The sequence below is a fragment of the Gadus chalcogrammus genome, chromosome 9 (assembly GCF_026213295.1).
Source record: "Gadus chalcogrammus isolate NIFS_2021 chromosome 9, NIFS_Gcha_1.0, whole genome shotgun sequence".
NCBI classification, from domain to species: domain Eukaryota; kingdom Metazoa; phylum Chordata; class Actinopteri; order Gadiformes; family Gadidae; genus Gadus; species Gadus chalcogrammus.
This window is the reverse complement of record NC_079420.1, coordinates 11,820,990-11,834,591: the sequence shown is the minus strand read 5'-3', so window position 1 is coordinate 11,834,591 and position 13,602 is coordinate 11,820,990. Positions and strand designations below refer to the sequence as shown.

At 45.5% G+C, this 13,602-nt stretch overlaps 2 protein-coding genes across 2 annotated transcripts; both read left to right on the top strand.

The window, feature by feature from the left end:
• The first annotated feature begins 133 nt into the window (after window positions 1–133).
• actr6 (actin related protein 6) lies at window positions 134–5,811 on the top strand. The gene is made up of 11 exons (XM_056598526.1): window positions 134–343; window positions 961–1,078; window positions 1,162–1,230; window positions 1,503–1,626; window positions 2,993–3,128; window positions 3,207–3,263; window positions 3,874–3,972; window positions 4,058–4,136; window positions 4,748–4,919; window positions 5,182–5,320; window positions 5,682–5,811. Exons 1-11 carry the CDS (start codon window positions 276–278, stop codon window positions 5,809–5,811), a joined length of 1,191 nt encoding a protein of 396 aa, XP_056454501.1. The 5' UTR covers window positions 134–275.
• Window positions 5,812–6,579: 768 nt separating this feature from the next.
• Window positions 6,580–11,307, top strand: sycp3 (synaptonemal complex protein 3). Its single transcript, XM_056598527.1, has 9 exons — window positions 6,580–6,671; window positions 7,895–8,030; window positions 8,110–8,188; window positions 8,755–8,789; window positions 8,925–9,042; window positions 9,308–9,407; window positions 9,842–9,940; window positions 10,197–10,301; window positions 11,006–11,307. Exons 2-9 carry the CDS (start codon window positions 7,913–7,915, stop codon window positions 11,057–11,059), a joined length of 708 nt encoding a protein of 235 aa, XP_056454502.1. The 5' UTR covers window positions 6,580–6,671; window positions 7,895–7,912; the 3' UTR covers window positions 11,060–11,307.
• Window positions 11,308–13,602: the final 2,295 nt, after the last annotated feature.

Here is a 13,602-nt window from a genome sequence, read left to right as displayed (position 1 = left end):
AGTCAAGTTCCAATTAAGGTTTTTTTTGTCGTGGCTATTTTCTTGTCTCGCTCTAAATCCGAGGAGTCCTCAAATTTAATTGAATTGGCCGAGTTGACGGAACTGAAGTCCCGGGACTCGTTCCCACACGGGTTCATTTTGCCGAGTAATCGCTCTGCCATCTCATTGGTCGGATCGTAGCACGTGACCAACACGAATGGCGGAAACATAAATCGCAGCACCGCAGGCCGAGATGGAGCTGATGTTCTCTACTTTACTCTTCTAGTTGTTTAATTATGTCTACTTTAGTGTTGGACAACGGAGCGTACACAGCGAAGATCGGCTACAGCCACCAGAGCCTCAGGTAACTAACCTCTTCCGGTCCCTCCCCGCGCAGGGTCCTTTGTGAAGAACTACTCAGGCGTCAGAGGGGATGGGAAGATGAGGAAATGTTATGATGAGGTGATGGTGAGATGAGGTTATGTTATGATGAGGTGATGGTGAGATGAGGTTATGTTATGATGAGGTGATAGTGAGATAAGGTTATGTTATGATGAGGTGATGTTGAGATGAGGTTATGTTATGATGAGGTGATGGTGAGATGAGGTTATGTTATGATGAGGTGTTGGTGAGATGAGGTTATGTTATGATGAGGTGATGGTGAGATGAGGTTATGTTATGATGAGGTGTTGGTGAGATGAGGTTATGTTATGATGAGGTGATGGTGAGATGAGGTTATGAGGTGTTGGTGAGATGAGGTTATGTTATGATGAGGTGATGTTGAGATGAGGTTATGTTATGATGAGTTGATGTTGAGATAAGGTTATGTTTTGATGAGGTGATGGTGAGATGAGGTTATGTTATGATGAGAACAGGAGAAAAAAGAATAAAATATTTAACCAACAGTCTTTATAAATAGAACTTATCCCGTCTTTTAAAACTGTCACATAAGCCAACCCTGAAGCCAGTTGCTCCTCGCAGCGTCGTCCCGAACTGTCAGTTCCGTTCCAAGACGTCGCGCCTGAAGACGTTCACGGCCAACCAGCTGGACGAGATCAAAGATCCTTCGGGGCTCTTCTACATCCTGCCCTTCCAGAAGGTGAGGTCAAAGGTTAAGGTCCGGGGGCTGCCGGTGTCAACGGTACAGGGCGGTGTGGTGTGACACTCTGGTTCTGTCCCCAGGGTTACCTCGTCAACTGGGATGTACAGCGGAAGGTGTGGGACCACCTGTTTGGGAAGGAGCTGATGAAGGTGAGCGTCTGCATCCCAGTGAATCAGCTCCCCTGTGGGCTGCCAAGTCGCTGGGTTCTGTAGGGGGAGAGGTGGGGAGGTTGCAGAAGGGTGATGGGCTTGCAGGTAGACTCATGACTCACTTGTTCCGGGTTCACCTTGACTTTGCTGACAAATTGACTTATTGTAAGTCGCTTTGGATAAAAGCGTCTGCTAAACACCCTGAATGCAAGGCTAGATGCAGGTCTCTTGGAAGGAGACTGTAGAAGCTGATCCGGTGGTTCTTCCCCCAGGTGGATTTTGCGGACACCAGCGTGATCGTCAGCGAGCCCCTGTACAACTTCTCCTCCATCCAGGAGTCCATGAACGAGATCCTGTTTGAGGAGTACCAGTTCCAGTCGGTGCTCAGGATCAACGGTGAGGCGCCCCGATCACAATGCACTTTGAAACTCCTCCCCTTACAGGGTGCATAAAAACACAATCAGTACATCTTCAAATAAGGAAATGGTAATATTCTGTCTGTCTCGTTAAGGCCTGTCTGGTTAAGGCCTGTCTGGTTAAGGCCTGTCTCTTTAAGGCCTGCCTTTTTGTCATGCCTGTCTTGTAACGTCTGTTAACACCAGTCTTGTGGTAACATGTGTCTTGTTAACACCAGTCTTGTGGTAACATGTCTCATTAACATCTGTCTTGTTAACACAAATCTTGTGGTAACATGTGTCTCGTTAACACCATTCTTGTGGTAACATGTGTCTCGTTAACATGTGTCTCGATAACATGTATTTTGTTTAGAGCTGTAGCGATGCGTCGATGATGTCGACGTGTCGACGTCAAAAATTCGTCGACGTCAGATTTCTCCGTCGACGATTTTCGTGCACAATGGACAACAACACAGAGAACACAGTTCGCACTTTGCTGAGTCCGTTGCTTATTTGGATATATGTTTACCGTTTAATGGGAAAGAAGGCTGGTCGCCTTTATTATGTCCGTGGTCGTCGCATGGACTATACGTCATCCAGCTCAGGTTGCGTAGCCGTGCGTGTGCGCGACTGCGCGGGTCGGCTCATTAGCATCTGTACCGTAGCGGCCCGTACCGTAGCAGCACACCTCTCCCAAGTGGCCAAATTGGCCTGGCCTCGCCAGACTGGCCACACTCACACTGGCAGATTTGAGCACGGCTGGCCTTTCATTTTGTATAACAGTGAAACTATTTTATTTATTTTATTTTGTGTAAAGCAGAAGGTTTTTTGCCGTGCAAAACTGTTGTTAAATAAAGAATTTTTTGGTATTTATTTGAGATACATTATGGTTTTTATTAATCGAGCAACAGATAACCATCCAATTAGTCATTAGATTAGTCGACTAATCGATGAAATAATCGCCCGATTAATCGTTTAATAAATAATTGTTTACCCCCAGCCCTATAGCACCAGTCTTGGGAGAACATGTTTATTGTTAACACCAGTCTTGTGGTAACATGTTTCTTGTTAACAACGGGCTTGTGGTAACATGTGTCTCGTTAAAACCAGTCTTGTGGTAAAATGTGTCTTGTTAACATGTGTCTTGTTAACATGTGTCTCGTTAACATGTGCCTCTTTAAAACCAGTCTTGTGGTAACATGTGTCTTGTTAACATGTGTCTCGTTAACATGTGTCTCGTTAACACCAGTCTTGTTGTAACATGTGTCTCGTTAACATGTGCCTCGTTAATACCAGTCTTGTGGTTACATGTGTCTCGTTAACATGTGTCTCTTTAACACTGGTCTTGTGGTGCCTCTGGTCTCCAGCCGGCTCCATGAGTGCACACCACTACATCCAGACGAACCCGTCGGTGCTGTGCTGCCTGGTGGTGGACAGTGGATACTCCTTCACCCACATCACCCCCTACTGCCGCGGGAGGAAGATGAAGAAGGGCATCTGCAGGTTGGCAGCAGCACATACTCTGACCACAGCCACATCTGACTACAGCCTCCCTCTCAACCTGTCGATTTTACTTTGAAGGCTCAACGTCGGGGGGAAGCTGCTCACTAACCATCTCAAGGAGATCATATCATACAGGTAAACGCAAGCTGTAGCTCTGGTATCTCTTTATGGTTGCGCTGTATCTCTGGTATCTCTTTATGTATAGCTGTATCTCTGGTATCTCTTTATATTATAGCTCTGATGTCTCTTTATATTGAAGCTGTAGCTCTGGTATCTCTTTGTTATAGCTGTAATTCTGGTATCTCTTTATATTATACCCGTAGCTCTGGTATCTCTTTATGTTATAGCTGTAGCTCTGGTTTCTCTATGTTGAAGCTGTAGATCTGATATCTCTTTATATTGAAGCTCTAGCTCTGGTATCTTTTTATGTTATAGCTGTAGCTCTGGTATCTCTTTGTTGAAGCTGTAGCTCTGGTATCTCTTTTCGTTGAAGCTGTAGCTCTGGTGTCTCTATGTTGAAGTTTTATCTCTATGTTCTGTTGAGCTGTATCTCTTTATGTTATAGCTGTAGCTCTGGTATCTCTTTATGTTATAGCTGTAGCTCTGGTATCTCTTTATATTGAAGCTGTAGCTCTAGTATGTCTTCATGTTATAGCTGTATCTCTGGTATCTCTTTATATTGAAGCTGTAGCTCTGGTATATCTGTTTGGTTGACCTGCCCTCTGGTTTCTCCTTGTACCCCCAGACAGCTCCATGTGATGGACGAGACCCATGTGATCAACCAGGTGAAGGAGGACGTCTGCTACGTGTCCCAGGACTTCTACCAGGACATGAAGACCGCGCAGTAGGACCCCCCCCCCACGACACAGAGAACATACTGAACCTGGGATAGGATGGGATGTATTATGGGATGTCTGCTCCTTTTCCAGACTGAAAGGAGAAGCTAACACCGTGATGAGGGACTACGTCCTTCCTGACTTCAGCTCCATCAGAAAAGGCTTCTGTAAGGTAAGAGCTGCTAGCATCCAGTTAGCTTCTGGAAGGTAAGAGCTGCTAGCATCCAGTTAGCCCTCTCCGGATAGACCTTTGTAAGGTAAGAGCTACGAGCAGGTTGAATTAGTGTTTTATAAAGCTACTAGCCTGGTCAATTATCGTTCTGAAATGTTTGCGCTAGCAGCCCTCTGTAAGGCTAGTGGTGCTTTTGGCCCGTTCAGATAGCCGTCTGTATTATTAATACCACCATCATATCAACCCATCCCTCAAAGGACTATCGGCCTGTTCAGGTCGACGTCGGGGAGGGCACGGAACCAGCCTGTTGGTCGGTTCTCAGGGCGTGTTGGTCGGTTCTCAGGGCGTGTTGGTCGGTTCTCAGGGCGTGTTGGTCGGTTCTCAGGACGTGTTGGTCGGTTCTCAGGGCGTGTTGGTCGGTTCTCAGGGCGTGTTGGTCGGTTCTCAGGGCGCGTTGGTCGGTTCTCAGGGCGCGTTGGTCGGTTCTCAGGGCGCGTTGGTCGGTTCTCAGGGCGTGTTGGTCGGTTCTCAGAGTGGTAGGTCCTCTCACCTCCCTCCTGGGGATCTGGTGGTGGTGTTGTTGATGTTCTCCTCTCTCCTGGTGGTCTCAGGCCCCGGAGGACATGCTCTCCTCTGGGAAGTACAAGACGGGCGAGCAGATCCTGCGTCTGACCAACGAGCGCTTTGCCGTGCCCGAGACGCTCTTCCACCCCTCAGACATCGGCATCCAGGAGATGGGCATCCCCGAGGCGGTGGTCAGGTCCATCAGCAGCATGCCACCGGGTAACATAACAACATACAACATACAACAAACAACAACACATCAACACACAAACACTCACCCACATCCCTGAAGCCGTGGTCAGGTCCATCCGCAGCAGGCCAGAGGGTAACGCACCCACACTAATATACTCTAACACACACCGATACACACCCACATCAGTAGCATGCCAGAGAGTAACACACACCAATGCACACTCATACACACTATTACAATAAACCCACACACACTCGTGAGTGCCTGACGGCAGGTGTTTGTGTGCAGAGATGCAGCCCCACCTCTACCAGAACCTGGTGCTGACCGGGGGGAACTGCCTGTTCCCGGGATTCAGGGAGCGGGTGCAGCGGGAGGTCCGGGCCCTGGCCCCCGCCGACCTCCCCGTGGCGGTGCTCCTGCCCCCCAAGTACGTTAAGAGACTGCGGTACAGCAGGAGGGGAATGTGGGCACTGGGATTTAAGACAATGTTTTATTACTATTGGATTGTTCCGAGGTAAGAGTTCCTCTGACGTTGCTGTTACAAAATGAGCCTTGTTAAAGGATGGCTTCAAAGTAAGAGTTCCTCATGTTGTTATTACACAATAAGCCGTGTTGAAGGTTGTTCAAAGAGTTCCTCTGAGGTTGCTATTAATACATGTAGCAGTGTTAAAGGATGGTTTCAGAGTAAGAGTAGCTCTGACGTTGCTATTAAAACATGTAGCAGTGTTAGAGGATGGCTTCAAAGTAAGAGTTCCTCTGATGTTCTAAAGACGGCGTCTGTGTTTCAGTCCGGTGGGCTACGCCTGGGAGGGCGGGAAGCTGCTCGCTGACGACCCCGACTACGACGAGATGGTGGTCACCCGTGAGGAGTACGAAGAGAACGGCCATTTCATCTGTGAAGAAAAGTTTGATATTTGATGCAACGGCTAAACGGGCTCTTTTGTAGTTTCCCATGATGCCTCCTGAATACATGGTTCTTATTGCTAGGTGATAACTAGTGAATAAGGCCTGTCGGGGGGGGCTTTTGTTTTATGTGTTGGAAGACTCGGGAATATTGGCTTGTATAAAAATTTTGGTAGAAAGTTTTACGTTTGTTTTTATTTGGTTATGGTCAGAGTATGGAGGATTTAGGGGAGCTTTATGTTTCATATTTACCGGCATAAAAGTGTGTTTGCAGCCATGTTGAGTAAAACGTCTTCATTGCTGGGCATGTTGTTTATGTAAGCCTTCTCTGGTTTAGGATCAACACTGTTAAACCAACATGTACTTTCTGACCAAACGGTGCAGTTTTATGTGCCAGAAGAAGGATAAAACTGTGTGAGGACCCAGAACGTGACCAAATAAATGTTTTTTTTATAAAAGTGTTCAGTTTTCAAACCTCTATTTGCATTTTCTCACTTGATTAACGTGCATGGGCACGAAGTATCACGAACCGTGAGCCTTTGAGCAGGCCAATAGGGTGTCGCCTGAGCTGTGATTGGGCGGATTGGTATTGAGAAGAGTAAAAAACTGATTGGCTGGGAAACCGATTCTGTCGTCCAGAATAAACTACGCCCATGAATATGGGATTCAGAAGAAAAAAAACACCTGAATTAATCCAAATTTAGTGATTTATTGTTTATTTTATTCTCTTAAAGTTAGTCCCTCCCGTGTGTTTGGAATTATATATTTTGGTTTTTGCGCACGGCCTTCCGGTGGAGTTAGGCAGCACGTGACGGTTTCTAGGAAGGAAGGTAATCTTTTAACTACGCGCAGCATAACGAAAGAAAGCACAGAAAGTAAGTATTTAATATAAAATTAATACCCAGCTTGTTCTGCCGTTGATTATGTATTGTATTTATGAAATCGTATTTAGATATATTATTTTGAAACAAATTGCGTTTCCCGCCTTGTCCCGTGCTGCGCTCGAACTCGGCGGTAAATGGCTGAGTTTGAACGTCTGGTGAGAACACTTCAGTTAAACCAGACTTTACTGTTCAGTTAAACCAGTCTCCGTTCAGTTAAACAAGATTTTACTGTTCAGTTAAACAACTCTTTACTGTTCAGTTAAACCAGACTTTACGGTTCAGTCAAATGATGTGGATTAAACGAATTCGATCCTTTTGTGGTGTGGTGGTCTCGTGCTAGGTATGACTCGGAGAGTGGTAGATGTTCAACAACGTGGTTTATTCTAACAGAAACACGTGGTAAACGGGCTTGCGTTCTGGAGGTGGTTCATGAAGCATCTCGCGTTCTGGAGGTGTTTCATGAGGCATTTCACGAACACAGGTAAACAAAGTTATATTGGGAGTGGGCGGAACGGTAAATAGGCCACGCCTACATGTTCTAATTTACCCAGGTAAACCTTTGGTCTGTCTTGGCTTAATCGAAAATGGCAAAGTGGCATGGTTGTAGTCTTTACCTTATCTATAAAATCATTAAAACCTTATATGGTGTTATCCATTATGTGGTGAAGAAACCATTCATAACTGTGGTTAGCTCGAAACATGTTATCAGAAATAGCATATAGACTAAAATAATTTACATCACAAACCAGTATTTACTGTTCAGTCAAACAGACTTTTTTCTGTTCAGATAGTCCGGACTTTATGTTGAGTTAAACCAGACATTACTGTTTAGTTAAACCAGACTTTACTGTTCAGTCAAAACATTCTTTACTGTTCAGCTAAACCAGACTTTGTTGTTCAGTAAAACCAGAATTTCCGTTCAGTTAAACCAGACTTTACTGTTCAGTTAAACAGACTTTTTTCTGTTCAGATGGACCCGACTTTATTGTTCAGTTAAACCCGACTTTATTGTTCAGTTAAACCAGGCTTTACTGTTCAGTTAGACCAGACTTTACTGTTCATTTAGACCAGACTTTCCTATTCAGTTAGACCAGACTTTAAGATCAGTTCAACCAGACATAACTGTTCAGTTAAACTAGGCTAAAGACTCAAGCCTAAACTCCAGAATTGGGGGCCGGTTGGAGTCTGAGGTGTAAACGTGTCTGCTGATCCAGGTGTCAGGAGTGTTTCTGATGGCGACCAGGAAGCTGAAGAAGAAATCCAAGCACCCAGAGGGAAGCTCGGACCTCAAGGTGTTCGACTTTGACCTGGAGGAGAAGAAGCTGAGCTCAGAGGAGGACACCAGAGATGGTGAGCAGGCCACTCTCATACATGTTTCACTCCATATATTTGTGATACATAAATAACTGTCATTTTGTTTATTTCACAGAAACCCCTGTGGTAGACAAGTCGGGCAAGAAGAGAGGCTCTCTGGAGTTCTCTGCTGAAGGTCCAGAGGCTGCTGTTGGGTGGGTGGACCTTCTCACTCCTCATTAGTACTAGACTAGAGCATCCTTCTTGAGGTCTCTATGAAACATCTCATCACTCATTAGGACTAGAGCAACTTTCTGGAGGTCTTTATGAAACATCTCCTCACTCATAAGACTAGAGCAACGCTCTGGAGGTCTTTATGAAACATCTCATTAGGACTAGAGCAACATTCTGGAGGTCTTTATGAAACATCTCCTCACTCATAAGACTAGAGCAACATTCTGGAGGTCTTTATGAAACATCTCCTCACTCATAAGACTAGAGCAACCTTCTGGAGGTCTTTATGAAACATCGGATCACTCATAAGCCATGACACCAACACTACCACCCTTCAAGTATAATAATTCAAAGTGCATAATCAGGAAGTCTCATCCCACTACATATAAAAATATACTATTCATATGCAATGAATCTATAAAACATAGTATGTCAATTTTCCAACAGGAAATAACCAATACAATTTAGTTTTCACAAGAATATACAAATATAGAACAAAATTCATGAATCATAATAGCGAATTTTTATTCTCGTTTTTCAATTATAGAAATGAAGTACAGTCTATGTTGGAGCGATTTGGCGGTGAGTACCTCAATAGTCCGCAAAGTATTTTGGGATGGTTATTTGATCTGTTTTATATTAATATCTATAAATTCATATTAGTGTAGTATCATAAGGTTATATTAATGTAGAGAGGGTGTAATATCGCTTCTCCAGCTGATATCAGCAAAGTGATGCAGGCCAAGAGGAAACGCCTGGAAGTTCTGACTAAGACGTCGCTGAAGGGAAGCCACAGCAAGCTGGAGCAGCTGTGGAACAGCCAGTACAACCAGAGGTAGGGGTACCACCCATTACAGCACCCAGTACAACGTCCAGTATGACAGGAGGTATAGGGACCACCCAGTAGCAAACGCCCAGTACAACAGCCAGTACAACCAGAGGTAGGCTGGACACCAGTACAACGTCCAGTACAACACCCAGTACAACCAGAGGGAGGCTTTACACCAGTACAACAGCCAGTACAAACAAAGTTAGGCTTAACGTCACCAGTACTCCCAGTATGGTGCCACATTCACCATCTTGTGGCGCTGTGTTCCCAGGCAGAAGCTGACCCAGGACTTCTCCCAGCAGGTGTCCTCGGTCCTCCAGCAGTGGGAGGCTGAAGCTCTGAGGGCCGAGGAGCAGGAGGAGAAGCTCAACGTGGGTTTGATGTTTCGTATCAGGGTTTGATGTTTCCGATCAGGGTATGATGTTTCAGCTCAGAGTTTGAAGTGCTCAGATAAGGGTCTGATGTTTCAGCTCAGGGTTTGATGTTTCAAATAAGGGTTTGATGTTTCAGCTCAAGGCTTCAAGGGTTTGAAGGTTTCAGATAGAGATTGATGTTTCAGCTTAGGGTTTGAAGGTTTCAGCTCATGGATGAAGGTCTTCAAGGGTTTGAAGGGTTCAGGGTTTGATGTTTCAGCTCAGGTTTTGAAGGTTTGAATGGGGCTGTTTTGTCTGTAGGGTCTCTCTCTGAAGAAGGTTTCCAACATAAAGTAAAGATAAGTATAGAAAATGAATCTAGAGCAGTGGGACCATGAATGGTTCTAAGGTCGGGACCCTGGTGGTGCTCTGTGTGGTTCTTCTCTCTGCAGGTTATGTTCCGCCAGCAGCAGAAGCTCTTCCAACAAGCTAAGGTAGCTCAGAGCAGCAAACTGAAGAACATCAAGGAGCTTTATGAGCTCTTTATCAAGGTAGTCTAGCACAGCATGAGCACTTTAACAAGCTAGCCTACCACAGTTTGAGCACTTTGTTAAGGTAGCCTACCACAGTATGAGCACTTTCTTAAGGTAGCCTAGCCTAGCACAGCATTAGCACGTGTGTGTGTGTGTGTGTGTGTGTGTGTGTGTGTGTGTGTGTGTGTGTGTGTGTGTGTGTGTGTGTGTGTGTGTGTGTGTGTGTGTGTGTGTGTGTGTGTGTGTGTGTGTGTGTGTGTGTGTGTGTTTCCAGAACATGGAGGAGATGGAGAAGAGCCACGAGGTGTTCCTCCAGGGAGCACAGCAGGAGCTGAAGAAGGAGATGGCCGCGCTGCAGAAGAAGATCCTGATGGACACGGTGAGCTAGGGTTACTGAGGTCTTTGTCACTAAGGTCAGGGGCCATGGTCACTAAGGTCAGGGGCCAGAGTAACTAAAGTATGAGTCACTAAGGTCAGGGGTTACGGTCACTGAGGGCAGACTGGATAGACTGATCTATCCAGCACATATTTAGGTGTACAGCCCGCCTGTGATGTCAGAAGCAGCACATTTCAAAAGCTTGTAATTGCTCATCACACTCACACCTGCTGGTATAATATGTCCCCTTTAATAATCAATGATCGATCATCGATTAACCATGCCCATCCCTAGTCAGGGGTCAGGGTCACTGAGGTCAGGGGTCAGGCTCACTATGATCAGGGGTCAGGCTCACTATGGTCAGGGTCACTAAGGTCAGGGTCACTGAGGTCAGGGGTCAGGCTCACTATGGTCAGGGGTCAGGCTCACTAAGGTCAGGGATCAGGGTCGGTAAAATCAGGGTTGAGTCAAGTGTTGGTAGGGTTAGTGTTGGGTTTTAGTTTTTTCAGTGGGGTCGGGGATTAGTTATAGGAAGTAAGTGTTGGGTAGGGGTTATGTACAGAGTTAGGGTTATTGGGGTTAGTGATAGGGTTAGTAGGGTTAGTGTTTGACCAGCTGAGTGCGTGTCGCTCTCTAGCTTCTCAGTGTGGGACTCCCTAAGGAGCTTAGGGGGCGGGGCCTTACCGTCATGGCTTCTGTTTCCACAGCAACAGCAGGAGATGGCCACCGTCCGCAAGTCGCTTCACTCCATGCTGTTCTAGGACCAGCGGTGCTGGGACCATTCATCTGTTCTACTGGTTCACCTTGTTCACCTGCATTGCCGAGTTTTAGTTCAACATATGACTCTTAGTTCTTCCTTTGTGGTTTATAGCTGACCGGATGTCTGAGGACATGATGTGTGACAAGGAGAGGAGCTAGTGTTACAGGACAGAGCTTTACATGTTCAGGGTTTCTGTAACCTTTCTGCTCCTGTTGTGATTCTACAAGAATAAAACATTAAGTTTTGAAAAGCTGCATTGGGTGTTATTATTAATAATGCTTATTGAAGCCCTCTGTGTTTTGTTTAGGCTGCTTCAAAGCAGCCTCATGAGTTCTGGTCTGTGTTGAAGGATCTGGCTGTAAGTCAAACACTGAGCTCCAGTGGCCTCGTTTATCAACTGTGCGTAGAAGAAGATCTAAATTCCTTCTAACGACGGAAATTTAGTATGCTTAAATACAAAAAAAATAGGTATTTATCAAACGTGCGCAGGCCTATCTTACGCACATCAGTGAGTCAATCTTGATAAATCCCACCTGTTATGTACCATGCTCGTTCACGCTGACAATTTGCATTCAGAAACGCCTCCAATTAACCATATATGGTCGCAACGCATCCCTTTATCAACCATGTGAATGTGTTTTACCACTCACCGCTACAATGGCATAGAGGGCAAAGAAAAGAAACTTCCAACACAGAAATAACCCTTGTAAATCAAAAAATACTCTTTAGCTCACTTAGTGCACGAGGCATAACGAACAAAAGAAAGATTGCCGCATGGGAAAATGTGACTGATGCAGTTCATTCAGTTGGGTCAGAAGTGAGAACACTATCTGAAGTAAAGAAAATGGTTTGACGTTAAACTTGATGCCAAAAAAAGTGTCACAGCCCACAGACGTGAGACATCAGCAACTGGAGAAGGACAGACCACCACGGAACTTTCCCCTTTGGACAACAGAATTGCCAGAATCATCGGCGACACAGCTCTGTCCGGCATAGGCCTAATGGAGGACGGTGACACCGACGCTCAAGCCGGGCCGTCTAATTGAAGGTACAAGAAACTAACTGGAATTCTGTGTTTGCAAACATTTTATTTAAATGTTGACATTTAGAAGTAAAAAAACATTTCTATACTAAACTAAACTAAATTAATGTGAATTTGTTTCTTTCACAGCGAGTCCCATGGTGCTGGTGCTGGAGGAGTCGGAGGAACCGGGGCCGTCCATTGTCCCTTCATCGTGCGCCAAGAGTGCTGACGGAGGCAGTCCTGCAAAACCAAGAGGAAACGGCAAAATCCATTAATGACCTGAAGGAGCAAATGACCAACATGACCAATGTATTAATTCAAATCAATGAAGCCCTCTGCAAATCAGATTGCCTCTTGCGCAAATAAAATGGCAAATAAACCATAAACAGTTGACCAATGTATTTTTTCCGCCTCCAATGGTGCAAAACACAAAATGAAAAATGTTATGTTTCTGTGCTAGATTTACCGAAAATATCTGCATGAACCTCTGTCTCGTCTGAAGGCCAGCGGCATTGGTGGTAGGGACACTGCGTCAGGCATAGGGCCGTCTGGTCTGGGGAGTTCCTGCAGAGGGACCCCCTGTCTGATGGCTAAATTGTGTAGCACACAGCAAGCTATGATGATCCTGCACACCTTTTCAGGCCGATACTGTAGTGTCTCTCCCCCCCCCCCCCCCCGTGCTGGAAAGGCACAGCCATCGCCCTTTCAGCAGGCCTATTTCGCGCTCAACGGTGCTCCTCATGCGCGCATGGGCCCGGTTATACGCCTGTTCCTGCTGGGTCCTCGGGTTGGTTAAGGGGGTCATTAGATATGGCTTCAGCGGGTAACCGTGATCACCTAATGATAAGTTTTAAACAACTGTACATAACCCACCAATAGTATTTTAGCTCCAAAGCGCCTTCTTGGAGACGCACAACAGAGCTGTTCTGCATGATGAATGAATCGTGTGTTCCTCCAGGTCACCGCGCAATAACGTTTAACAAGGACATATTTGCATCGCAAACGATTTGCACGTTCACTGAATGAAACCCCTTTCTGTTAACATAGTTAAATTCGCACCGAATTCTGCGACCCACCGAAAAGTGTGACACCAGGGGCCGCTGTTGCACATTTCCTGCAACATACACGTTTGCATTATAACAAAAACATAAATAATACATAAGATCTCCCCCCACCGGTCGGTCTTTCTTTTCTTGATGCTAACATTAATTCTAAACAGCGTTTTACACAGCCTATAATAGGAAATGCTCAAAGGTAAATCAGCGTAATTTAACACTGACTGTAGCTTTTTAAGGGTAAACAATCCACGGTGAAGTACCGTACTAAACGCCCTATCATTGTATGGGTCTGTAAAATGCTTATCAAATAAAAAAACATGTACTTATTAAGCACCTTTAATAAAAAGGTAATTGGTTGGGGGGAGATCAAGTTAGCCTTGGTGTGCTTTGTCATTGGAGACCGTTTTTAACACATTCCATTTGCCTTGGGTGTGTAGGCCTACTGTGGAGTGGGTCAGACTG

Bases quoted from the DNA above. Each gene is read 5' to 3' on its own strand.
- sycp3 (XM_056598527.1), top strand. From the start codon at position 7,913: ATGGCGACCAGGAAGCTGAAGAAGAAATCCAAGCACCCAGAGGGAAGC. The intron at 9,408-9,841 runs GTGGGTTTGATG...TTCTCTCTGCAG, and splicing joins AGCAGGAGGAGAAGCTCAAC to GTTATGTTCCGCCAGCAGCA. The intron at 9,941-10,196 runs GTAGTCTAGCAC...GTGTGTTTCCAG, and splicing joins TTTATGAGCTCTTTATCAAG to AACATGGAGGAGATGGAGAA.
- actr6 (XM_056598526.1), top strand. From the start codon at position 276: ATGTCTACTTTAGTGTTGGACAACGGAGCGTACACAGCGAAGATCGGC. The intron at 344-960 runs GTAACTAACCTC...TGCTCCTCGCAG, and splicing joins TACAGCCACCAGAGCCTCAG to CGTCGTCCCGAACTGTCAGT. The intron at 4,920-5,181 runs GTAACATAACAA...GTTTGTGTGCAG, and splicing joins CATCAGCAGCATGCCACCGG to AGATGCAGCCCCACCTCTAC.